Raw genomic sequence first — 27,029 nt, 5'->3', positions numbered from 1 at the left:
CATAATTGGCGATGGTTTCTGGTTTGTTCAGGCAGGTCCAGGGGCGTGAGATCGATGGGCACCTCGCAACAGGGAAGCATCCGATGGAAGGCGTTGGGCCGTTGGCTGGACCAAGGCCGGCAGTCACCTCCTTCAGTCATCCAGTGACTTGGCTGCCCCGTTTGGGACGTCCTCCGACCGGCCGTCTACTATTCTGGGTCGATTCTTGATTTCGGGCTGCTGGCATCGACCGCATCCCGGATTTGATCCTCAACGATGCTTGTCCCTATGACGCTATCATCGAGTGCCGCATTTCGAGGTGTTTCCGCCGGTGACATGAAGCCTCATGCACTGATGTTTCTCCCCTCACCCTCAGAGCCGAACCCCCAAACCCTGCGAGTTGTTGCCTCGCGGGTACCTGAAAGTCTGCTGGGCTTTGCAATCCGGGATCTCGACGCTAATCATCAGCTTGACACCGGCTGTCGGCCTGGGTGAACAGGATGAACTTGCCAGAATTGCCCCTCATTGATGCTGAGTGTGGACTGCGTAGTGAATGTCCCCATCGAGCACTATTTGAGATGCCCCGTCGCGGCGCATACAGATTCCACCATTTGCTACAGAACATGCGCTCTCCTTGGCCGACAAGCTGTCCGTTCTCTCCTGCATGTCTCCAGGGTATGACAACCGCAACGTTTTCGCACTCGTATCGCTGCGCTATCCAGCCAACCACCACCAATCTTTGTCAGTTGAGGCCGGGTGCCGCACCACCCAACTCCCCGTGTTCCCGCCTCGAACCCTGAACTCGCCCTGTACGTACTGCTGAGAAGTGGCCTGGACTCTGGACTGGCACCCGGCAGGTTCATAGGTCGCCTTAGTCGCCCACCACCCTCATTTTGGGCCAAACCCAGTAAAGCAGCCGCTGCTCCTGGTGCTCTTCCTGGCCCGACCTACGTCACGAGACTGAACGAACTGCCTGGGTGGAGGAGAATGAGGAACTGCCTGCACCTGCACCCGCACGCAACCCGCAATCCGCAATCCGCACCAGCAGGACTCTCTGCTGGACCTGACTTGCTCTTCCCACTCTCTGCACAGAGGAGAGCAGCCGCCAGTCGGGAAACGGAGTCAGAGTCAGGGACATCGACCAGCCATCGGGGCGACCACAATATCGACAGCTCTGGTGCCCTGACTTGCGATCGTCCCTCCTTTACCTCACCTTAATCCTTAACTCTGGACGACTCCCACCTCTCCCCACAACGCCCATTACCTTACCCGGGGGTCTCGGCCACTTCCAGACCCTCTTCGCATTCCTTCCCATCGTTACCGTTGCAGTCGTCGAACCAAGAAATCCTCCAACATGGCACAATTAAGCCCCGACTTGCAAAACAAGCTCGATGAGCTGGAGAAGGAGTTGGAGGTACGTTTGCGACTCTGTGGCGCCATGCGGCGAGCCCGCCCCGAACCACCTCGACAGCCCTCGCGCGCGCGCATCGTGCCCGAGCACCCGCAGCCGCTGCCAAAACCTTGACTTGCTCGCATTGACTGACGCGCTTTTGTGCTTGTAGGAAGGCGACATCACAGAGAAAGGGTGGGCATTTCCCCTCCTTTTGTCCTCTCTCCAAATCCCCACGCCGGCGCGACAGCGGCTAACGAACCCCTCTTCCCTCACAGATACCAGAAGCGACGAACGCAGCTCCTCTCTCAGTACATGGGCCCAGGCTCAGCCGGATTTCCCGCCGCCCCCGAGACCAGAGGCGGGCTGGGTATACACTCACCAGACAGTTCAATCCATCCCTCGAGCGATGGTCACCGAGCAGCCGCTCTCGCCGCCCTCGGCGGTAGAGATTCCGATCCTACGAGCCCGACGTCCCCAACCTCTGGACGACCGCAATCACCATACGGAGGCCATGGATCCGCGGGGTACGCCTCTCCTGGATATACCTCGCCCGGCGACGGCTATGGCTCGCCCCAGATGAACCCCGCGGGCCTCCTCAGACCTGGTGGCCCCCTCGCGGAGCACCGGCCGACTATGAAGCAGCATGATTCTCTCTTTTTGGGCAACCCCAACGAATCGCACACTCGATCAGGTACTATGGTTTCGACCGACTACGCCTTCAATCCCGACCAGCAGGGCGCCTACATGGACCAGATGCAAAACCAGTACGATAGCCGCACCGGCACGATGTTGGACACGACAGGTTATTTCTCGGGCTTTACTGGAGGCCAGAATTTTGACCAGCCTCCACATGAAGAGTACGGCGGAGGACATAGGTATTCCTCCGGCGAGGCCTTCTCGCCCACGGCAGCCATGGCACCACCCATGTTGACTGCAAACGATCTACCTCCACCAGAGTCGCTGGAGTACCAGATGCCCCTAGAACCTCGCGATCTCCCGTTTGCCATCTCCGACCCGCACGACAGCAATACCCCAATGTCAAAGTTTGATAATATCGCCGCTGTCTTGAGGCACCGGGGCAAGACGACAGCAAAACTTCCCGCGTACTGGGTACTGGACAGCAAAGGCAAAGAAATTGCCTCCATTACGTGGGACAAGCTCGCGTCAAGAGCCGAGAAGGTCGCACAAGTCATCCGAGACAAGAGCTCGCTCTACAGGGGAGACCGAGTTGCGCTTATTTACCGTGACACGGAAGTCATCGATTTTGCGATCGCTCTGCTGGGCTGTTTCATCGCCGGTGTCGTGGCGGTCCCCATCAATGACTTGCAGGACTACCAGAAATTGAACCTGATTCTCACGTCGACTCAGGCGCATTTGGCTCTCACCACGGACAACAATCTGAAGACATTCCAGCGCGACATAACAACGCAGAAACTGAATTGGCCCAAGGGTGTTGAGTGGTGGAAGACGAACGAGTTTGGCAGTTTCCACCCGAAACGCAAAGATGATGTTCCGCCTCTGACGGTCCCGGACCTTGCCTACATTGAATTTTCAAGGGCCCCTACTGGTGATCTCAGAGGTGTTGTGCTCAGTCACCGGACTATCATGCACCAAATGGCATGCTTGAGCGCAATTGTGTCTACGGTGCCTGGAAATGGGCCGGGTGATACCTTCAACCGCACTCTGCGAGACAAGAATGGCCGGCTCATCGGTGCCGGAGCCACAAGCGAGACATTACTGTCGTATCTGGATCCCAGACAGGGCATCGGTATGATTTTGGGTGTTCTCCTCACTGTTTACGGAGGACACACCACCGTTTGGCTCGAGAACAAGGCTGTTGAGGTTGCCGGACTTTACGCCCACCTCATTACCAAGTACAAGGCAACCCTCATGATCGCGGATTACCCCGGTCTCAAGCGCGCCGCCTACAACTACCAACAAGATCCCATGACGACGAGAAACTTCAAGAAGGGCATGGAGCCCAACTTCCAAACCGTCAAGCTCTGTCTGATCGATACTCTGACGGTCGATAGCGAGTTCCACGAGGTCTTGGCAGACAGATGGCTGAGGCCTCTGCGTAACCCCCGCGCTCGTGAGGTTGTTGCGCCAATGCTCTGCCTGCCAGAACATGGCGGCATGGTTGTCAGTATCCGTGATTGGCTCGGAGGCGAAGAGCGAATGGGATGTCCTTTGAAACTTGACATGGGTAGCGACGTTGAATCAGATGTGGAAGAAAAGGAAGAAGTAAAACCGGCACCTTCCAACGGCTTCGGCAGTCTCCTTGGGGGTGGCGGCACTGCTACTACCGAACAGCGCGCTAAGAACGAGCTCAGTGAGGTACTTTTAGACCGAGAGGCCCTCAAAACGAACGAAGTCGTAGTTCTCGCGATCGGAGACGAGGCTCGGAAGCGGGCAACCAGCGAGCTAGGAGCCGTTCGTGTGGGTGCATTTGGTTATCCGATACCCGATGCCACGTTAGCCGTCGTCGATCCCGAGACCGGCTTGCTGGCATCACCACATGCGGTTGGAGAACTTTGGGTCGATTCGCCTTCACTGTCGGGCGGTTTCTGGGCTCTTCCTAAGCATACTGAGCAAATATTCCACGCCCGTCCGTACAAGTTCGACCCAGGTGAGCCGACACCGACGCCTGTGGAACCCGAGTTTCTGAGAACCGGCTTGCTTGGTACGGTGATTGAGGGCAAGATCTTCGTCCTTGGCTTGTACGAGGACCGAATCCGCCAAAAGGTCGAATGGGTTGAGCACGGTACCGAAGTCGCGGAGCATCGCTACTTCTTCGTGCAGCATCTCGTCGTCAGCATTGTCAAAAACGTACCCAAGATCTACGACTGCTCGGCTTTCGACGTCTTTGTAAACGAAGAGCATCTACCCATCGTAGTGCTTGAATCACCAGCAGCGTCAACAGCCCCTCTCACCTCAGGAGGGCCTCCGAGGCAACTCGACACAGCACTGCTTGATTCTCTCGCTGAGAGATGCATGGATGTCCTGATGCAGGAGCATCACTTGAGGCTGTACTGCGTTATGATTACGGCTCCTAATTCTCTCCCTAGAGTGGTGAAGAACGGACGCAGAGATATCGGTAACATGCTTTGCAGGCGGGAATTCGACCTGGGCAACTTGCCCTGCGTCCATGTCAAGTTCGGCGTTGAACACGCCGTCCTCAACCTGCCAATTGGTGTTGATCCAATCGGAGGCATCTGGTCGCCGATCTCATCCGACTCTCGCGCCGATATCCTCATGTCCGCCGACAAGCAATACTCTGGTATCGACAGAAGAGAAGTTGTTATTGACGATCGCACATCCACACCATTGAACAACTTCGGTTGCATCACCGACCTCATCCAATGGCGTGTCGCCCGGCAACCCGAAGAGCTCGCTTACTGCACTATAGATGGTCGTGGCAGGGAGGGCAAGGGCGTTACTTGGAAGAAATTCGACACGAAGGTTGCAGCTGTGGCGTTGTACCTGAAGAATAAGGTCAAGGTCCGCCCAGGCGACCATCTCATCCTCATGTACACACACTCCGAAGAGTTCGTCTTTGCGGTTCACGCCTGTATCAACCTTGGAGCGGTGGTCATCCCGATGGCTCCTCTTGATCAGAACCGTCTGAACGAGGACGTTCCAGCGTTCTTGCATGTTGTTGCTGACTTCCGCGTCAAGGCTGTCCTGGTCAACCAAGATGTCGACCATCTCGTCAAGCTCAAGCCTGTTGCGAACCATATCAAGCAGGCCGCGTCCATTTTGAAGACACCGATACCCCACTACTACAACACGACCAAGCCGCCTAAGCAGAGCAGCGGTTTGAGAGACAACGGCATCATGATGCAACCCGCCTGGATCCAGTCGGGTTATGCTGTCATCATTTGGACATATTGGACGCCTGACCAGCGCCGTATTGCGGTTCAACTCGGCCACGATACAATTCTGGGCATGTGCAAGGTCCAGAAGGAGACGTGCCAGATGACAAGCTCGCGCCCTGTTCTTGGGTGCGTTCGCAGCACCACTGGTCTCGGATTTATCCACTCGTGCCTGATGGGTATCTACATCGGAACACCGACGTACCTCCTTTCACCTGTCGAGTTCGCCCAAAATCCCATGTCACTATTCGTCACGCTTTCGAGGTACAAGATAAAGGACACCTACGCTACCCCGCAAATGCTGGACCATGCCATGGCCATGATGCAGGGCAAGGGTTTCACCCTCCATGAGCTCAAGAACATGATGATCTCGGCCGAGAGTCGGCCACGCGTGGACGTGTTCCAGAAGGTACGGCTTCACTTCGCCGCTACCGGCCTCGACAGAACCGCCATCAACACTGTTTACTCGCATGTACTTAACCCTATGATCGCGTCGAGATCATACATGTGCATCGAACCTATCGAGCTCGGGTTGGACACCAAGGCTCTGCGTCGTGGATTGATCTACCCCGTGGATCCCGAACAAGACTCCAAGGCTTTGCTCCTTCAGGATTCCGGCATGGTCCCTGTATCAACACAAATTGCCATCGTCAATCCCGAGAGCCGACTACTCTGCCACGATGGCGAGTACGGTGAAATCTGGGTGGACTCGGAGGCTTGCGTTAAGAGCTTCTATGGCTCCAAGGACATTTTTGACGCCGAGCGTTTCGACGGCCGGACAGTGGATGGTGATCCGAGCATTCAGTACGTTCGTACTGGTGACCTGGGTTTCCTGCATAACGTGAGCAGGCCTATTGGTCCTGGAGGTGCGCAGGTTGATATGCAGGTCTTGTTCGTTCTCGGCAATATCGGTGAAACATTCGAGATTAACGGTTTGAGTCACTTCCCCATGGACATTGAAGCATCTGTGGAACGATGCCACCGAAACATTGTCAGCGGTGGATGGTAAGTCATGTGCACGAACCCCGTGTTGTACAAGTGCTAATAAACGCAGTGCCGTCTTCCAAGCCGGTGGTCTCGTTGTCGTACTCGCCGAAATTACCCGCAAGGCGTATCTCGGTTCCGTCGTCCCAGTCATCGTCAACGCCATCCTCAACGAGCATCAAATCATTGTCGACATCGTAGCCTTTGTCAACAAGGGCGACTTCCCCCGATCCCGCCTCGGCGAGAAGCAACGCGGCAAGATCCTCGCCGGATGGGTTACCCGTAAGATGCGTACCCTAGCGCAGTTTGCCATTCGGGACATGGATCCTGCAAGCATGGGAGGCGACCCTGGCGTTCAGGACGGACCAGATCCGCACCGCGCTTCTATCGGCAGTCAACGCAGTATGGGTGGCCTGGCGCCTGGCTCCTCCAGCCTTCGCAACGTCGAGCACGCACCACAGATTCTGGAGCAGGAAGAGTTCGACCAGCAGCACGGACACATGGCTGCCCTGCCTTCCCAGGGCCAAATCGCAGAGATGCCAGGCGACGAAGGTACACTGTACCAGGGTCAAGCCAGCGCGCAGCAAGGTCACGGGTACGACCTGCCTGACTTCAACCAATTCGGTGGTTACGAGGGACCGCCGCCAGTTGGAGCGAAGCCGGGGTCGAGAGCAGGACCGGGAGGACCGCCACCTCAGATCAATCTTCCCGGCGTCGACGGACGTGAAAGCATGGATCTGTGGAAGAGCAAGGACGGCGGCCAAGACGACGACTGGACTGCTCAAGCATTGATGCACATGAACCTTGCCAGTGATTTGGAAAAGAGGCATTGATGGCATTGAACATAGGGGGGCATTGTGGCCCTTTGGGCTTGGTTTGTGTTTTATTCTGTTAAGCCTTGGGTGGCAGTCTGCGGCGTCGGACATGGTTACGATACCGTAGTTGTTGGGATTATGAAGTGTTTGGATAGAGGATTCCCCGTGCATGCCTCAAAAGATCATTTTTAATTCATCATCGCCTTTTGTTCCTGGGATTCTTGTGACATGGAAAACATTGAACGAGGCGTGTGTTCTTGTCGCTCCCAAGACTCCGACTGGAGCGATATAAAAGTCTGAAACCTGCGGTTCAAATGAGACTCACACGATGTATCTGGCCTTCCGTGACAACGTAGGGTGACCTTGTCTTTGAGTATGGGTTGCAAGTTGGTCTCTCTCCGTCAATGCCTCAAGATCTTGTCGTTCAGAGTTACTGACGTCTCTCCTTCTTGAGTGTTCTTCCACTATTCAGTCATATTGAAACAGGACAGAGACGGACACGGGCGAAGGGCGGTTGAAGCGCTTTGCGAAGGTGCCAGGTCTATGGACTCGCGTTTCAGTACTGGGATAGGCTCTCTGGCCTGCTAGAGAAATACGTTCAGCCAACCATACTTCCGTAGGACCATTGTGTCGCGTCTTTCCAAATCTCTCTAAATTCTCAAGCCATGCCTAAAATTTAAAGGTCACCAATGAGATCTTCACCTCTAAGACGGAATGATCACATCTACCGCGCTTATCGGTGTGTATGCTTGAAGTTGGCTCGCCTTCGTCTTATTATATATATATATATATGTATTTAGCTTGACACGTTCTGTGATTTCTAGGAAATCCAATCAAGTTATAGGTCGGTTTATTTAGCATCTTCAGAATTACATCTGGAATGTAAGGCTTATGAGGTCGGCACTATTATGGGTATTTCACGAGCCTTTAGGCAGCACCTTTTCTCAGGTTCTGTCTTTCCCGTCGCTGTCGTTCGCTGTGGTATTGTGTTTATGTCACTGGCCGTATTCGCACAAACTTGTGGCCGGTCTGTCTCTTCGCAAGCTGCTACTATTCTGAGCTCCGTGGGAACGTTTGCGCCGAGCTACCAATTAGAAAGATGGAAAGAAGTAATTCTGGATATAACAGTTATGATCCGCTCAGGTTATTTATTTGCTTCATACTTAGCTCAGGATGCAGGCATAACCAAGCTCGCAACGTGTGGGAAATCCAAAGGCAGCACTAACATCAACACAATTCAAAGTATAAAAGGTGCGGGACTACTCTCGCACCTTTATCAGGACACAATCGCAAGGTCGTTGCGTTAGGTTATGGTTGATCAAACAGGTAAACAGCCAAGAACACGCCGAAAGGTTTTCATTGTTGTACGCGATGCTGACGCGACAGTGCTAATTACATGTCCTTTGCTAGTGCCCTTTGTTTCTACCTTTCTGCATATATTCGTGATGAATAGAAGGGAACGGCATGCTTCAAGGTAGATCCACGTTCTTTGTGCGTTTAGATAGAACGTCACCCGTTTCGACTTCAGGCACAGAATTCATACAACATTCTGTCCCTCTCGCCATTTCGGCTGCTATGCGACACACAAGCCTTGCCTCTGTAAAAAATAGGTGTCTTAGTCTACCTATAATTGTATTTTCATCAATTCCAGGCTCCAGGTCTCTGGATCAAGAGTGAAAAGCAAAGATTATACTGCTCTAAAGATAATGTCGACAGAACATGAAGGACATAAGCTCAAGCAATATTTGCGAGCATAAGAAATCGTGCCCGTGAGATCTTCTCTCGTGTCTACATCCACTAGATCCACTAATCGAATATCATCTCACGCTGAAAAACCTTGCATGATGTCATTCGCCTGACGCTGTCCTTGCCCCTGTATCACAATGATGGAGAGTCATGTTTATTCTCAGATATCTAGCTGCTTTTATAACTTGGCTTCTCAATTAAGCTTTTCGACGGTTTCTCATAACATATCTGCATTGCGAAGTCATAACTCTGGCTCTCATTACATTGATTTTATGAACTATTAGAACCGCCGCACCTGAACCTTATACAAACTGGACTAGGGCAGCAACACCGAAAGATCCCTTTATGTTACGCTAGACCTATGCGAAGGCGAATGAAGCGAAGGCTAGTATAAGGCCACGCAAGCCGCAGTGTCTTACAACCACACGACCAGAATATTCCATTTTGAAACGTTTCTAAGCTTCCACCGCAACTCTGCGCTAGTCCCTGGCAAAATCCCCTTAGAAGGAAGGACAAAGCCTCTAATTTCTGGCATGACGTGTTCTTTCTGAGTACCTATCTTCCGGTGGTTCTGATCGCCGGTACCCGATATTTATTCTACGTATAAACGCTATTGTTCGGTGTCGTTAGATTTCGAGAGAATCTTGCGAGAGCTCAGTCTCGCGCCATGAACCTCGCGACGTCCATTGATTTCCCAATGGTTCTACGAGTCGTAGATGCAGCTGTCAAAAGGATGAGTAGGACGATTATTTGTTTGTCCCAATAACTTGTGCTGAGTACATTTGCAATATATTGAAACAAGGGGAACACGTAAACCAAGCGAATAAAGTGTCTGATCAGTATTCTTTGGATCATGGATCACCCCCTCGGTGCTCTACAGCCAAGTATGAAAGATATTTAGGATGAAAGCATGCGCCAAATGAATGCCACCTCTTGATCAGTCAATCACTTATCACGAACTGGTGGGAAATTTCATCGCAAGCATACTGTAGAAGTGTTCCCTGAGCTTAAGTCAAACAAAGTAGAAATTGTGGCTAGCTATGGTGACAAGATCCCTTACCTCCGACACAGTCAATGAGTCTTATCTTCCAGCTCTAATAACTTTTCTGCGTCAAAACCCGTAGCCTGGGAAAAGTAATAGCCTCTCTGGTTGGTGACAAGTCTCAGCGGCTCGGCTTCCCCACCCCGTTCAACAGTGAAGTCACAGTTGAAATGGGTGTGACCAAACGCCCATACTTTCACTTTTCCACTCTTGAAGCACGCTTCACCTGACAAGTCGGTCGCGAATCCAGGCGTAATGGGGCTTGAAGCATGCCTCGGGTCAAGGGAGCGACTGTCTCTCGTGGGACTCCAATGTGTGAAGATCATAATCTTCGCATCAGACTGCTCAAGCTCACCGACCTTCCCGTTGAGCCAAGCCAGGTCCTGCTTATGTGCCTTATTATGCGCGTCGATATCCCAGTCTTCAATCTGGAAAAAGTCGTTGAGTCCCATAGACACATTGTCGCAACTTTCAGGAGGGACGTGAGAAAAAAGGCTGCATCCCAGAATGATGATGTCTGTGTCTGGGACTCGGAAGACCGTTCGGTTCAACAAGACGAATTGCCCCAAGGACGGGTCATTGTTCACGTCTTCGTGGAATGTGTGAATAATCTCGAGTGTCTTGGACCAGTCGGATCCGTATGCCTCGTGGTTTCCGGGGACGAAGAGGACAATGCGGAATTGGCGAAGTTGTTGGGTGAAGAAGGCGAGACAGTCGTCCTTGTGAGCGGCAACATTGCCAATGTCTCCTAGCAAGGCCAAGACAGGAACAATCTCGAAGATGTCGTAGGCTTTTGGCGACTCCAAGTGTAGGTCGGAGATGATTTGCATGGTCATCTTGGCGGTGGAACTTGGTGATGGAGAAGTTGAGAAATGTGAGTGCTGCCTAACGAGAAGAAGTGTGGTTGTGCATGCCAACACATAGTGTCGAAATTCCGTTATACTCACTGTAAACACTGTGCCAATAGTCTTCGGTTCATGGTTGTTGGGACTACCGAATAACCTGCTGCCTAGAAACAAATTGCCTTAATTTCGCGATGACCTATTATCTGTACGCTTTTTGAACTACTATGAAATATCTTTATGTGCGTGAAGAGCATAACACGTCTAGACCGACCTCGGATATCTTGCCGACCATCATTTGTTGAAAGTCGTCGATAGGTGCCGTGCCCTCCATGAAATGATCAAAGTCAAGGGTGAGTTTTACTTCAAGTCGGTGCAAATCCAAGAAGACGCCGAATTTCAGTTTCAAGCCAATTCAATTCTCTGCAGTGGGTGGGTCCTCGAATTCACATACTCTCCATCCATGATGCCATGAACATACGCCTCGCCAACCACCAAAAACCCACCATCGGTAGCAGGACGAAGAATAAAAGGCACATCTGCACCAAGTATAACCCACACGGAGTCTCCGTCCCTCAATTCCAAAGGTCCAAGTCCAATATACCCTTTCATACATCCAAAAGGCCGTCTTCTGCGTAGTTTGACGCTCGCAATATTGGCGTACTTCACGCCTTGGCAGATCATGCCGCTCCTAAGAGCTTGGTACGCTTGAAAGGTCTTTTCACCCGCTCTCTCCGTTTCCCAGTTATACGCATATGCCCTATCTGCAATCGGGGTTCTCCACAGAGCCTCTTGCACGTCCGCCGGAGCAGTGTATACCTCATTTGTCTCTCCTAACAAGACTTCGAGGCCTTCGATCCACGATGCGAGAGAAGCTACACGCGCCGAATCGTCTGCGAGATTGTCCGCTTCAACAAATGGTAACCCCACCTGTCCGACGTCGTCCACATGCACGGCGATTAGGGATATCTGCTTGTCTGAGATGAAGCATCCCGATAAACTCTGCGGACAGCCTGCCGAAGCAGAGTACGCACTTCGTAGATTCCCGCCCCGAACCACAAAGTCGGAGGTGATGCTCAAAGGCTGCGGTATGTATTGTGATGACCAGTCTGGCGCCCAAGAAGGAGCACGTCGTACGTTCGCAGCTGCTGTTCCGTTTTCCTGACATGTACCCGCAAACGAAAGTAGTCTCGGGCCGTAGAAGCTCAAGCAAGCTGTAGCAACTTCAACTTGCACCGTGTTCCAGTCTTTGCTGTAATCTGCAACAATCGACGGGCTCTTGTCTGGATCAATAAGTCCCAGCAGCGCAAAGACATAATCCCGTGGGTCCGAGGCTTGAAGCTGCTGCTGGGGGGTGGTTGCCATTCTGGACAGCAAGGAAAACAACGTAAAGAACGACGAGTTTGACCGCGTAAAAGCGACTGGAGTCACTCTGTCCAGAGCCGTCGTGAGAAACAGCGCCAACGCAGAACTGTCTTGCCGCCCGACACCGGTGCCGACGATGTTGAGATAGTCTCGTAGGCCGCACAGAAGCCAAAAGCCCCAAAAGAACCTGCCCCAAACAATATCTGCATCGCCGCAGCAAACAAATGTATTGGACGACAACACACGTTCCTGAATGACCCAGACTCGCCGAAACCAGGGTCTGCCGAAAAGCGAACTTATTGCCGCTAGTTTTGTCGCACCGCCTCGAGAGAGATCGGCCAGAATTCCGTCGAGCATTTTCTGGGTTCTGATCACTCGGCGAGTGGATGGGGTGTCGGAAAATGGAAAATTGGTCCAGCTGGGGACGTGGTCGTGGAGCCTTACTCCTCTCCTCCCCAGCGTGTGCAGCGTCTCGATAGCAAGGTCGCTATGCTCGTCGGCCGGTCCCAGCCATATCATGGTTCTTTTCGCCGTGCTGAAGATGGCGCCCATCTGGGCGACTTGCTGCGTCCTCTCAGACTCGTTCTGCTGGTCGATGCAGATAGCGTCGACCCATAGTGTCGGTCCTGGTTCTTCATCGTTCCCAAAGCTGCTCGCCACATGCCTCAGCGCCGACTGAAGATTCTCAGTGACTTGAACGTTTCGTCCGTCTAGGATGATGCCGCGCGTGGCTGTTGGGTCTCCCCAAGCATAGGAGAGTGCTATGTAGTTAGGATTAGTGTACAGACTGGCGTGCTTCAAGCGACAGCGGACCGGCGATTGTGTGTCGATCTTATGGAGAGGTTCAACCTCAATGAGGCGGATCTCTTTCTCTAGTGGGCTCAGAGGCCGGTACGGAAATCTGCCAGCGGTCTGACTGTGAGCATAACCAGTCATTGCTCTGTTGTTTTTGAAGTCTGCGGTACTGTTATCAACCACCCGTGTGAAAGAGAGGGGCTAATTCTCAATAATAATCCGATAGGCCAAGTTGTGCGTCAAATCACGGGACCAACAGGCCTGTCTAGAATGTTGGCATGCCGATACCTCCACAGTCACTTCTCAAGACCTCAACCAACAACAAGAGACAGTGCATCCAAGCCAACCACGGCCGCACAGCGATGAAGATGCACAACATGAAAATCGCATGCTCTAAGCCAACTTAGCAACAGGCGCAGGTTTGTCGCCCTCCGTGAAAGTCTCCCCCAGCCATGCCAACACATCCTGACCAAACACAGCCGGCGTCTCAAGCAAAGCCCAATGCCCACCCTCCCTCGTCACAGCCTTCAAATGAGGCAAAAGCCCAGCCTCGATACTCGGCTGGAGACCAGCAGGCCTGCACACGGCATCCTGCTCGCCGCCCCAGTACAACACCGGCACCTTCACCGCCACAGCGTCTTTGGCGATCAACTTGTCTGCCTCGTTCTGCACCTTGGAGACCATGGACTTGTACCAGCACTGCGGCGCCTCGAACCCGGGCTCCTTGCCGAGGCGCTCCATAAAGTCCACCTTGTGCTCGGCCGTGGCGTACGGGAGCGTGGGCTGCGTCCTCCCCTCCGTCACCCACCTGCGCATGCCGCCGGGGCTGGTGAAGGTCTCCAGCCAAGAGGCCGGATCGCCGAACGCCGCGCAGTACACGGCCTCGAGATTGCGGTTCATCAGCCCGGGCCCATCGTCCGCGGCGAAGAGGTGCCAGTACTCAAAGAGGCCTGCGCCGAACACCTGGCGAGTGATGTTGTTCACCGTGTCGAGGTCGAAGTCGTCCGTCGGGGGCATGTATGTGACGTTCACCATGACGAGCGCCGAGACCCGGGCGGGGTAGAAGTTGTAGAGGCGCTGGGCGAGGGCGCTGCCCCAGTCGTGGCCGAGAGAGATGACCTGGTCGAGGTTCTCGGCGTTGAGAATCTCGACGATGTCGGCCGTCATGTGCTGCCAGCCGTAAGCCTTCGGGTCGGTGGGCTTGGACGAACCGCCATAGCCGAGGCAGTCGAGGGCGAGGACGCCGTAGCCGTGCGGGAGGAGATGATCGTTGATCAGGCCTGCCCAGAGTTTGGCGCTGTCGGGCCAGCCGTGGAAGAGGGCGAGGGTGGGCTTAGACTTCTGGGGAGGGGATGTGTAGTAGGTGTAGGTGAATCCTCGTGAGACCTGGAGGGTCTTTTGGGTGAGCTGTGAGAGGTCCATGACGGTTGGTCTGGTATGATTCTTAGCACTTTTCCATAACAGAGATCTATAGTTGCGGGGGGAGACGTGACGAAATACTTATACAGTGAAGTGGAGTTTCCGAGCAACAGAAGTCCGATGCAAATAGCCGTCACACCAAACCTCAAGTAAGTAACCTCGTCGTCTCGGTCAAGAGCTGCTTATGACCCGAAAGACACGAGCTAAGCTTTGTAAGATACGACTGAACCCTAGGTTTTGTCGGATTACTAATATCCATTCGGGGCCAAATAGTAAACAGCATCAATCAAGTCCGGGTCCTTCGGGGATCATGAAACTGCGACACGGCATTACTCAACTTCTTACCCGTTGTCTCGTGCGGGGTTGAAGAGGACAGATTTTTATAGCTGATATCAATTGGCCAAAAACAATGGGTACGTCGGCGAAAATCAGAGGGGAATATTGAAAAAGAACCAGGCCCTGGTCGAGTGCTGAGTCGATAGGAAGACGAGAGCCAAGCATTGAGCATAGAGGTGCATCGTCGTGTCCCATCAGCCTGCTTCCCGCAGCTTGGCTGCAGCTAGTGAGGGGTGAGTTCCGACAAGAAACCATCAGAAAGATAAGGTTTTGCGAAAATTGTTAATCAGGTAGGTAGCTGGACTTCCAACTGCCCTCGCGGGCTAGTTGTTTGCGGGTGAGAATGCTGATGTCGGAACTAACCCACCAGGCCACCGCCAACACCACCGAGGAATCCGTTGCCCATTAGTCAGGCGAAGTAACTACCAACTTACCAAAAGAAAGACACATGGCACCTCAAACAATAGTTGTGAACACTGAAAGGTATTTTGGCGAAGTATTTTGTGACTGCTTTATTTCTTTATTTCATACGTGGTTCTAGTTAATGCGTTGTCTAACCCTCTTCTTATACCCTTCAAACATGCAGTTCCTGAACCTCCTTGCAAAGAATCTCTACTGGGCGGAAAGTGCTTCTGAAGGGCGTGCGACCAATGGTCAAGGTTTTGAACATGACTGTCTCCTCCTCTGAGTACGACTTGCCATCAGCGTTAGCCGCCTCCTTCATCAACTGGGCCACGCTCTTGACCTCCTGAAACTCGCCCTTGATACCACTCTTCTCTTCGCCCCAGAGCTCGAAGAAGGGATAACCGTGCTGAGCATAGGTTTTGGCGTCGACAGGCGTGTCCGGAGCCGGCTGGCCGGTGACCGCAGCGAACGACTCAATGTCCAGGATTGTGAGGTTCGTCATCACCGAGGCCTCGATATCCCACACATCTGCAGGGTATGGATCGGCTTCGATTGATTGTGTGATCAGACCCCCGGCTGCGAGACCCATTTCCTTAACGTTCGGAGTCGGCGCAGGTGCGCTTTCAAGCGCCCTTGTATCTGACTTCGCCATTCCAGGCAGAGAAGTTGAACAGGACATCAAGGTCATAGGTCCCTGGCTTCCAAGACCGCCTTTCCTGCACCTGCCGAATCCTCCGCCTCGGTGAACTGGCTGGGCGTGAGTAACACTCAGAGTGAAGGATTGAGGCGGGAAATAGACATCGCCGAGCTTGACCTCATTGCCAAAGTCCATTCCGATCTCTCGGTGTCGCCTCGTCGCGTTGGTGTGCTTGGAGAGGGACTGGTCCTGGACGGCAATGTCGAATTCGTCCCGGATGCGTTCCTTGACATCTTCCCAAGTGCTCTCAGGGGTGAGACCCTTCTCGGCCAGGTTGAAGGTGCGAGTGATGACCTTCTGCTCCTTATTCTCATGGCGGACATCGAATTCGGTGGGAAGATGCTTTTTGATGGGGATGATCTCGATCTGAATACCGCCAACCTTCTCCTCGCCCGTGACCTGGGCCTCGACAGAGAAGCCGTTGCCCTTGGGCTCCGCAACAAACTGCCGAATCTTGCCATCTTTGGAAGCTATTCCGTCGAGCCAATGCTGCTCAGGGACGACCATGTAGTCCTGGATTGACTTGCCGCTGCTGAGCATCTTCTGTCTCTTTTCCTTGGTCTTCTCGTTCTCCGTCATGGGGAAGCCGGAAACAGCGTTGACGCCGCCAACGTACATCTTGATGGCGAAGGGGGCATCGGCAGTGAAGCTAATCCACATGGCTTCGCGTTGGTACATGGGGAAAAAGATGCCGCCCTTCTCGAGGATGTCTTTGGGCATGCCGGGGTAGTCGCGAATCTTGAAAAGCGGGAATTGACCAAGGCCGGGAGGTAGGGAGTTGGTGTCTCTATTGTCGGGCACGCGAATAGTGCGGTTCAGATGAATGTCGAGGGCATGCTCTTTTCCACCATGGCGAACGGAGATTCCAGTAGCAGGCTCATTTGGAGTTTGGCGGTTGAGGCTGACGGTCAGTTTTCTGCTGGGGTCAAAATCGGCGGTGTTTGCGCGGATCTCTGGCATCAGCTCGATGGCGTCGCCTGCATTATCGTGGGTGGTAGTGACCATTTTGAGTGTTGATTTGGCTATCAATGGGATATTACGGGGAGGACGTGATGGTATTAGTAGTGGTGAGGTTGACGTTGTTGTGGTGGTGGTGATGATGGTGTGTGATGTCCCCTTCGGATTGGATGAGAGAGAGCAGTCTTGTATTCTTATACCTCGTGAATGAACACTACAGGGAGAATGCCACCTTCCTCATCTGATGGCCCTTTCCCAAACATGAGTCAATTGGATCGCAATCTGCAAGCCATAAAGGCATGTAGTTGCCGTTGTTGCGAGCAAGCCTCATGGTGGCGTTGAATGGGAAAGGACAAAGGATGAATGTCATTGGTTGCTTCCAGGCGAAGACTGGTTGCCTCCAGAAATACGTGCATTTGATTGGCCAGACGTGGCTGGCACCGCCCGATCTCAGGGTGCGTGAAGTGGCTTGATTAATCTAGCTATGAGCGCTAGGTGCGGCTAGCTATAAAGTAGTGTAGCTAATCCCTTATATAAAGGTAGGATTTAAGCTAGGATTTAGGCTTTAGACCTAGGCCTAGCTAATTACTATCTTATACCCTATTTTTAATTAATACTTCTAGTATTTTAAGTAAAGCTATTCTTGTTTTAAAGTAGTAATCTAATTAATTATATAGTAGTTTTATATTATTTTTATTATTTTACATTATTATTATTATTTTATTTTAATTTTAAAATACTTTTTAACTCCTTTTAGTTTTTATATAGCTAATTAATATTAAAATTACTACTTAAGTTATCTCTATAAGAATAATTAAATAGCTATTTAATACAGTGAATAGTATTTTCTATTCTTAATACTAAATTAAACTTTTAAATTAATGATTTAGAAGTTTACTATTTAATTTCTTTTTATAAAGTTAGCTTCTAATTTAGATAAGTCTAAAACTTATTCTTTTTAGTTTAATTTTAGGTTTTATATTTTAAATAGTTTTCTCTCTTTAAAAATAATAATCTTTAAGTTATTAATTAATTTCATAATACCTCTCTTCTAATTTATTAATTATATTAAGTTAGATATTAAATATAATAGTTTCTAATTAATATTACTTTAAAGATTAATCTTTTTATAAAGCTTTTAAAGTTTAGTTAATTAATCGTTTTTTTAAAACTTTAAACTTATATTAATTTTATTTAAGTCTAAAATTAAATAAGTTTTATTAGTTAAATCTAGTATAATTATAACTTAAAGAAATACTAACTAAGATATCTAACTTTTATATAAAGGATTTTTAAAATTAGTAATTTAATTATTAAAAAGAGTAAATTAAAGTAATTAGAATAATATAAAGTTTAATTATAAAAGTTAATTAATTAGTAAGATATAAAGGAATAAAGTTATTATATACAAAAGAAATAAATAAATAGAAGGGATTTAATTAAGATTAAGTTTTAAGATATTATCTTTAAATTAGGATTTATTATTAGTTATAAGTAGTTAAAATAAACTTAATATTCTAATAAAGTTATAATATTTCTCTATTATTAATAGTTTAATAAAACTATTAATAACTATCTTATAAGTTAAGATATAATTAATCTTAAAATTCTTATTACTAATAGTATTAATAATCTAATAATATTTAATCTTAATATAATATAGTTTAAGTAACTATTTACTTAATAGATAATTATTAAAAGTATTTAGTTATAGAATTTATATATACTTAGAGAGGTAATTACATAGAGATATTTATCTCTCTAAAGAGATCTATAACATATAATAAAGCTTTTCCTCTAAGTATTAGATTTATCTATTTAGCTTTATAAGTTCATATAGCTATAAATAATTATAGTATTAATTTCTAAGTAATTAGTACTCCTCTATATATAACTATATAACTAGCTATTAACTTACTTATTTTTTAATAATTAAACTAATTAGTATTATAAAATATTAATAATTTAAAGTTATTAATAGAGTAATTTAAACCTCTAAAGTAGAGTATTAATTATTATAAACTATAGAAATATCTCTATATTAATTTTAATAGTTTATTATACTTTTTAAAAGTATATTATTAATCTTTAGTAGCTCTACTTATAAATAGTATAATATCTAATTATATATTATTTATAATCTATTATAACTTATTTAGATTATTTTAATATTTATATATTTTAATAAGTATTTTATATTATTCTATAATCTTTAGTAGTTAAGTATTACTAAGGGGGTAAAATATTTAGTTATATTTCATAATACTTTTCTCTATTAGTATATTATTAATATATTTAATTTATAAGATTTAAAGTTATTTTATTTTATAATAATAAATAATCTTAAACTTAAGAAATTATTATACTTTACTTAAGTCTTTAATCTAAAAGAAGTTATGTAAGTTATCTTTAAAGTTATTAACTTATTTAATATTAAATATAATAATAAATATATTATCAATATCAAGTAATATTATAATATTATCCTTATTAATAAGAATATAGAGTTCTTTTTAGAGTAAATTAAATTTTATTTATTTAAGAATAGTAATAATTTATTTATACTAAAGAAGAAGAGATTCTCTTAGCTGATAAAAAGCTTTTTTTAATTTATAAAACTAGCTAAATCTATTATTAAACTTATAAGGTAAAATAATAAAGATATCTTAATCTCTTATAAAAATATTTAGGAAAACTATAACTACATTAACTTAGTAAAGGTTTAAATCTTTAAGTATTATAATTAGTAAAAAGATTTATAAAGTAATAAAATTAATGATAGTAGTATAAACTATTTTATTATCCTTATTTAAAAGATTACTATAAATAAATAATTTTACTTTAACTCTATTAAGTCTTTTATTTATAATAACTTTCTTATTATAGTTATACTTATTTACTTAAAGGATATTTACAGCTATTTAGAAGCTTTTTAAGCTATTAGTAATCTATATTCTCCAAGTTATTAACTTAAATCTTTATAGTATCAAAAATAGCTAACTTTAGAGGTCTCTTTTCTATTGCTTCTTATTTCTTAAAAGTTATAAATAAATAAATCTCTAAACTAAAAGTTTACAATAAGTTAGATATTAAGAAGGTAAAAGTAATTAATTCTTAATTTATTTTATTATTAATTAAGTTAATTTCTATAGCTTTTATTTTACTAAATTCCCTATTAAACTTCTTTATATTATATAATATTTAGGCTTTAAGTATTTAAGTTATTTAAATAGAAAAAGAAGTAGTTACTCTTAGTAATTTTATAAGGATAAAGCTTCTATTATTACTCTTTAATTTTCTCTTTAGTTTTCTTTATATTAAGTAAAACGTTTAAAGTGAAATATTAAGAGAGTGTTATTATTGTTATAAAATATTCGTTAATAATTATTATTACTAAGAAGTAATAAGAGATCTCTACTTTAGAGGAGTAATAAGAGAATATTACTCTAAAAAGTATATTAATTATTTTATTATAAAAAAAACTTCTTGTAGTATTAATTATACTTATATATTTATAGTATTAATACTTAATACTAATAAATATAGTTTTAAATTAGAAGTTAGTAAACTATCCCTCTTTTTATTAACTTCTTTTTATTTTTCAGAAAACTTATTTTCTTATTTTTATTTATTATTACTTTTTAGTTTTTAGGCTTCTTCTAAATATAAATTACCTAATTTCTCTTATTATTATTCTTATTTAGTAGAATAATAATAATAGTAAAACCTAATATTTAGATTATAAAGCTAAACTTTAGCTTTATATATTATAATTAGTAGTTTATTATTATACTTATAAATCTCTACTTTAACTTCTTTTTTTAGCTGTAAATTATTGAATTTAACTAAGAGGAGCTCTCTTTTATTTTCCTTAAATATTATATCTCTTACTCACTAAATACTATTAGTCTTTTTAATAAGAATATAAAAGATATTATTATAGAGGTTATTATATCTAATAAATCTTCTAAATTTAGCTTTAAATTTTATTTTCTACTTTTTTATATATAAATAGCTATTTAAATAAATATAAATATAGATTTAATAGCTTTAGTAGTAAAATTAAAATATATATAGTTTTTTTTATAGAGAGAGATATAGTAAGTATATTTATTAGTTTTTAATAAGGATTAATATCACTCCTATTATTAGATAATAAATTACTAACCTTTATAGAAGTCTTTATTAATTAAAGCTAAAAGGATTTAAAAAGGCTAGCTTCTAAGTATATTACTTATATTATTTACTATATAGCTCTACTAAAGCTTTTTACCTCTTTATTTTATTAATAATAATTTAAAGCTATTATCTTTAAATAGAAGCTTTATTTTTAAGTAAAAAGTCTTATTACTTTAAGAAAAGCTATATTATTATCTATAATAACTTTAGAGAAGTAAATAATACTATTTATTATTATAATCTTCTTTAGAAACTAACTTTATAGCTAAATAGCTATATCTTTCTTTAATTTAAATACTTAGAACTATCTATAAATTAAAAAGGCTTTTATAATATAGAAATTATAAGTAATACTTCTAAAGCTTTATAGTATTAGTTCTAAAAGTTAATCTAAAGCTTTTAAAAAGTTTAAGTTAGTAGTTATTATTATCTTTTATTAAGTTATTATATTAACTTTACTATAAAGTAGATATAATATTTAGATTTTATAAGAGGTATTTTAAAGAGGTTTATATTAATATCTTTTATAGTAGTAAGAGTTACTTCTTTAGATAAATACCTTAAATAAGTATAAAGATTTTAGTAATTTAGCCTAAGAGAACTAAATTTATTATTTTAGTTTAAAGGATAGATTTAAAACTAAAAGACTTATATATCTTATTTAAACTTAGTAATAGCTTTAGGTATATCTTTATAAATTAAGATATTATTTAAATTATTAAAATAGATATTTATCTTTTAAAGAAGACTAATGTTAATAATTTATATTATATTGTAAGGTTTATAAAAAGTACTATATAGTTAAAAAGTAGTCTTTTTACTATTTAGCTTAATAGTAATTATTTTAGTTATATTAATAGTTTAGCTAATTTAATCCTTTTTATTTATATAATTTATAGTTAATTATTAAGACAGATTTTAAAAGTTCTTAAAAATAGAGAGATTATTAAAGATATACCTATCAGCGCTAATATTTAATATAAAAGAGTTTATCCTCTCAATAGAAGCTATAGATATAATATATTAGCTTAATTATACTTCTTAATTATTATTTTCTTCTTTATTAGCTTCTTTAATAGTATTATATATAAACAAACTATTAATTTCTATTTTAGTAGTCTAACTAATAAAACTATAAATGAAAAGTTTAAAATCTTTTATTAAATATCTTTCAATTCTTTATATGTAGTAAATTTTATATAGATCTTTAGTAGAAAACTAAAAATTAAAATATAAACTATATACTTTAAAGTTATCTATTAATAATAATAGAAAGGTTTTCTTTTAAGCTTAAGCTATTAAGGTATTTATATAAACTTTAGATCATTAATTCATATTTTATTCAATACTAAAGTTTCTAAAGATACTGTCTTAAGTTTAACCCTCTAAAACAAATATTAAAATAGATATTTAAGTTATTATTTATTAAGTTTATAGTCTATTAATATATTTAAACTTATTACATAATAAAGTATAATACTTACAATACTTAAAAGAGTATTTATTATATTTATTAAAGTATAAGCTTATTGTTTTATAAAAATAATTATACATCTTATATTTATAAAGGTTTTTAAAATACTTAATATTATATAAGATATAAAGATTATATACTTCTATACTCTTAAACTTAAATACTTAAGTTTACGTTTTTATAATAAACTTTTTTTTATTAAATAAAGTTTTAATACTTTAAGAAGTTTATTTATATTATTCTTTTTTATTAAGACCTCTAAGTTTTTATAGAAGGTTGTTATAAGTATAAATTTCTATAACAAAGTTATTTTCTATAATATTTATTTTCGTTTAATTAAAATATTTAAAACTTTAGATAAGTTTATAAATAAGAACTATAATTAATAACCTTATACTAAAGCTATTTAGTTTATTAAAAGTTAAATAAAGATTTTATATAAAATCTTTAGTATTACTATAATTAACTTTAGTTATTTTATTCTAATTATTATAAACTTTACTTGTAGCTAGCTTATTAAACTTCTAGGTATATTCTTTAGTTTTAATAAAGATATACAAAGCTAAAGCTATAATAAAAAACTATTAATAATTATTTCCTCTAAAGAATTATATTAAATCTTCTCTATAAATAACTATTTAGTAAGTATAAAACTTATAAATATTAGATTACTTAAAGATTTTAAATCTTTCATTATTATTACTTTATTTTTTATAAAAACTATATCTTTATTATATCTATTTAGTATTTCTTTATTTATTAAATAGAAGAGAAGTCTTATTATTTCAAAAATACTCTTAAAACTAATCTCTTATAGCTAAAAACTTATAGCTTTAGTTAACTTAAAAATAATATTATATATTAAATTTCCTAGATTTAGGCTTTTACTAATTACTTTCTATATAGCTACTTTAGTTATAAGGTTTATAATAGAAAAAAAAGAAAAGTTAAATTATGATAATCTCTTTTTAATAAAGCTAAAAGAAAATAGAGTTAAATTACTAATTAAAGATACATTATTTTATTTAATTAGTTTAAAAGTTTAAGAGAGCTTTAAATAGTAGTTATAAATAATTATTAAATAGTTATTAAATAATCATTAACTTTAGTAGTTTAAAAGTTAAAGAGATTTTATAAATAAGAGATATATATTATATTAGCTATAATCTATATTTAGAAGTATTATTTCTAATAGTTTAGAAATCTATTAATTACTCTTTAGTAATTACTAAACTATAAAATCAAAGTCTTAATAGCTACTTAAGAATAACTTTACTATTTAGTAAATAGATTTAGGTATTTAGAAAACTTATAACCTATATAAAGTAACTTAATTAATCTAGCTATAAGTACTAAGTATAGCTAGCTATAAATTAGTGTAGCTGATCCCTTACGTAAAGGTGGGATTTAGGCTGGGATTCAGGCCTCAGGCCCGGGCCCGGCTGACTACCGTCTCGCACAGGGCCTGTGCTGCAGGCACGAATTGCACTGGCGGCTCAAGTTTTGCGCAACGGCGTATCAATGCTCGTCGAAACTCGCTGCCAGACAACTTCATCGTCACTTCCTTCTGCTGTATGTCCCAGGCACCGAAAGTTGGACAGGCATTCAAGGAGCAGCTCGTCTATCTTTTTGGAGCCGCCTGATAGTCTGCATTCAACTCCAGAACGCTTTAACCCTGCTTGCCTACAAGGCACTCCCTTTCTACCCAGCCAATGACAAAAACCATTGACGCAGTCTCCCCTCGGTGATGGCAAACGATGATGGCAGTTCAAGGCACCCAACCCCCTTGCCTACGTTCCCATTCTCAGAAACACGCAAGCAGTGGCTCTTGGGAAACCATATCGTTCTTGCATCTTGTGATACAAATGCTGGGCACCCAGACTGTACCCCGTTTTGACATCCGCACGCCTGCAGCATCAATCCCTGGACGACAGATCCGGCACCAACACTCCCACGCACCCAAAGGCACCTTCCTGTCATGTCTGCAGTCAATTTAGCAGCTCAACCGCCAGCACTTCCTGCATCAGGAAATGGGCGGCCGCGCAATAAAGTTTCCTGTCAAGGGACTCTCCGCAGAGGCCCTGCCCCCTGCAGACCACCGTTTGAAGCCCCTATCCATCCCATCCATCCGCTGGCCAAGATCAGATCATCACCTCAGGTCGCTGCGGCCGCCCTGCCCCTGTGCCACCCAAACGCCGGACTGCTTGCTGCTCCGGTCGTCCCCCCTCGGATCCACGTCCTCGGTACTGCTAGCTTGCAACACCAAGTCCTGATTGGCAGCTCACAAGAAAGAGCACGGTGAGAAGTGACAGACGCCAAACGGCGCGAATGCCGCCCATCAGACCACCAAGAAATCCCCAACAACTTGCTGCGGGACCCTAGACGTTAGTGGGGGGTTCGCTCTGCAATTCCCATAGGGCACATCGCTTTGCCGACCGAAACCAAAGCCCGTTGTCGCGAACTGATGGATCACCGAAGAAACGACAAGTGACAGAATATTTGTCTTGGATTCGCTACTCCTACGCTTTCTGCTTCTTGTCGGCATGCTGCTCGGCGCTGCCCTCCTCGGCAGCCCGCTTGGCCGGCGTGATCTCGTCGCCCTTTGCCCTGGCCGCTCCGTCGTCGCCGTCATCGTCGTCCGCGTCGTCCGCCCGCGCCCCGTCGTCACTCTCAAACTCGTCCATCATCTCCGTGTCGTCGCCCTCAAACAGCTCCCGCCAGCTGCCATCCCGCACCTTCTTGTCGTTCCCGTGAAGCCCGACCTGGTACGCCTGCTTCATCGCTCGGAGGCATATTGTCCTGCGTTCGTTGAAGTCGAACATGGGCTTCGGGTACACCCCCTCTTCCGTCTTCTCCCCACGCCCCGTCACCCGCACGCCCGCCTTCTTCTGGTCCGGCAGCGGCGCCTTCCACGGCTCGTAAATGTACTTGGCGTCTAGCTTCTTCAGCTCCGGCACCCAACGCCGCACAAAGTCCCCGTGCTTATCCCACTTCTGGCCAAACGACACCGGGCTGTAGCACCGGAAGTACTGCGAGAAGAAGGCCGTGCAGCTCAGCCACTGCCAGTTGCCTGCGTTGGCCGCCGGCTCGTGGTCAATGAGCCACTCCTCAAAGACCTCGCAGCCGCGCTCCCAGTCGATGTAGCACCCCCCCCGAGTGAGAAAACAGGCCACAGAGTGCCGGCCCAAGTGGTGAATCCATCCCTCCTCTCGCATCTGGCGCATCAGGGCGTCGATCCACGGAAACCCAGTCAGTCCATACTTCCACCTCCTGAACCACTCGTCGGCCTGCTTGGAATCGACGTGGTACTCGCCAGTAATGAGCCCCGTCTTGGAGTCGACCTTGGATGGCAAGTGCCACGGGATGAATCGGCAGTAGGGATTATTCGCCGTCTGGGTGAATTTATACCCCAACGCGGCGTGCGCCGCAAAGTACATGTCGCGGAACAGCAGCTGGCCCAGCAGGTTCTCCGGTATCTTCGCAGCTCCCTTATACTTATCAATCACCTCCTTCGCTCTCCAATAGAACTCCCGCACAGACAGCGCCCCAAAGTGCAGGAACGGCGACAGCAGCGTCGTCGACTGCGGCTCAAACGCCGCCGGGCTCGTCTTGGGCTTCTCAAAGGTGGCAGTGTACTTCTTGTCCTTCAAGATCTCCTCGAGCATCTTCAGCGCCTTAGTCTCTCCGCCGCGGTGCGGCGTCGTCGCAGACGGGAAGCCATGCTCCTCCATCGTCTCGATCGCAAAGTCACCGTCCGGCCCGGCAATCTTCTTATACGCGGAGTCTCCCTCCGTGCGCTGCTCCTTGTTAAAGTCCGGCTTTGTCTTGGGCGGCGTCGGCTCAAAGTCCACCGGCATGTCGCCGGGGTCCGGGAGCGCCTCCGGCGCCGGGATCGGCTTCGCGATGGGCCCGACCTTGGCACCCGCCGCCTGCAGCTGCGCCATGGACATGGTCGGCTTGCCGCCGTGCTTCTCCACGACGGCGTCGCTGTCCCACAGCGTCCGCCCGCTCTTCACGATAACCGTGACCCCGGCCTTCTCGGCCGCCTTGATGACCACCTCGTCCCGCTCGCGCCCGTACGCGTCCGTGTCCTTCTCGAAGACCAGGTGCGTCACCTCCCACGCCTTGAACAGCTTCGGGAACAGCGTCTGCGGGCCCTCGCGCAGCACGAACAGCTTCGACTTGGGGTTGAGCTTGGTGATGCTCTCCGACAAGTCATTTTGACAATCTAGCCTGTCGCTTTGGTCAATAAAACACACTCCTTTAAATTGGGTTCCTGGGTCTGACAAACAAGAACTGCCACCGGTTCAGACCCCCTCGGGCGCGGTACACGTAGTGCGGGTCCCAGGTAAAGATGGGCCACAGCACGGCCGGGTCCAGGGAGAGGGCGGCCGCGAGGGCGGGTGAGTCGTGCAGCCGGAGGTCGGTCCGGAACCAGTAGATGACGCGCGGGCGGGAGGGCATCGTATGTTTGGGAGGGGGGTCCGCGGCTTGAGCGAATGACCTTGAGATTTCGGTGAATTGTGTAACATCAACAAAACCGAGCAATTGGTGTCCCTAATTGACATTTGCATTTCCGAGTCACGGGCAAGGGAGCACATATTGTGAAGCTATGACCAACGACGCGAGAGCTACAGGGGAAGAAAAGTCAATGATGTCAATGACTCTCAGCCACGCGATTTCTCTCTCTTGGAAAGAGGGGGGGCGTTTTCTTATTCAGATGAGA

At 45.0% G+C, this 27,029-nt stretch overlaps 5 protein-coding genes across 5 annotated transcripts; 1 reads left to right on the top strand and 4 right to left on the bottom strand.

Moving 5' to 3' along the window:
- Nucleotides 1-1,333: 1,333 nt before the first annotated feature.
- On the top strand, nt 1,334-7,064 carry COL26b_004255 (uncharacterized protein; the record flags this gene model as incomplete). Its single annotated transcript, XM_053177135.1, has 4 exons — nt 1,334-1,393; nt 1,542-1,564; nt 1,648-6,252; nt 6,302-7,064. The coding sequence occupies 4 exons, from the start codon at nt 1,334-1,336 to the stop codon at nt 7,062-7,064; spliced, it is 5,451 nt and encodes a 1,816-aa protein (XP_053038971.1).
- Nucleotides 7,065-10,113: 3,049 nt separating this feature from the next.
- Nucleotides 10,114-10,670, bottom strand: COL26b_004254 (uncharacterized protein; the record flags this gene model as incomplete). Its single annotated transcript, XM_053177134.1, has 2 exons — nt 10,114-10,163; nt 10,190-10,670. 2 exons carry the CDS (start codon nt 10,668-10,670, stop codon nt 10,114-10,116), a joined length of 531 nt encoding a protein of 176 aa, XP_053038970.1.
- Nucleotides 10,671-13,229: 2,559 nt separating this feature from the next.
- Nucleotides 13,230-14,258, bottom strand: COL26b_004253 (uncharacterized protein; the record flags this gene model as incomplete). The annotated part of the gene is made up of 1 exon (XM_053177133.1): nt 13,230-14,258. One exon carries the CDS (start codon nt 14,256-14,258, stop codon nt 13,230-13,232), a length of 1,029 nt encoding a protein of 342 aa, XP_053038969.1.
- A 907-nt stretch (nt 14,259-15,165) lies between these two features.
- On the bottom strand, nt 15,166-16,698 carry COL26b_004252 (uncharacterized protein; the record flags this gene model as incomplete). Its single annotated transcript, XM_053177132.1, has 1 exon — nt 15,166-16,698. One exon carries the CDS (start codon nt 16,696-16,698, stop codon nt 15,166-15,168), a length of 1,533 nt encoding a protein of 510 aa, XP_053038968.1.
- An 8,124-nt stretch (nt 16,699-24,822) lies between these two features.
- COL26b_004251 (uncharacterized protein) lies at nt 24,823-26,767 on the bottom strand (the record flags this gene model as incomplete). The annotated part of the gene is made up of 2 exons (XM_053177131.1): nt 24,823-26,536; nt 26,595-26,767. 2 exons carry the CDS (start codon nt 26,765-26,767, stop codon nt 24,823-24,825), a joined length of 1,887 nt encoding a protein of 628 aa, XP_053038967.1.
- Between the last annotated feature and the right edge of the window lie 262 nt (nt 26,768-27,029).

This window comes from Colletotrichum chrysophilum, assembly GCF_026319265.1.
Source record: "Colletotrichum chrysophilum strain AFK26 chromosome Unknown scaffold_25, whole genome shotgun sequence".
Lineage (NCBI taxonomy): Eukaryota > Fungi > Ascomycota > Sordariomycetes > Glomerellales > Glomerellaceae > Colletotrichum > Colletotrichum chrysophilum.
Note: the sequence above shows the minus strand (reverse complement) of the source record. Positions and strands in the feature narration are given on the sequence as shown.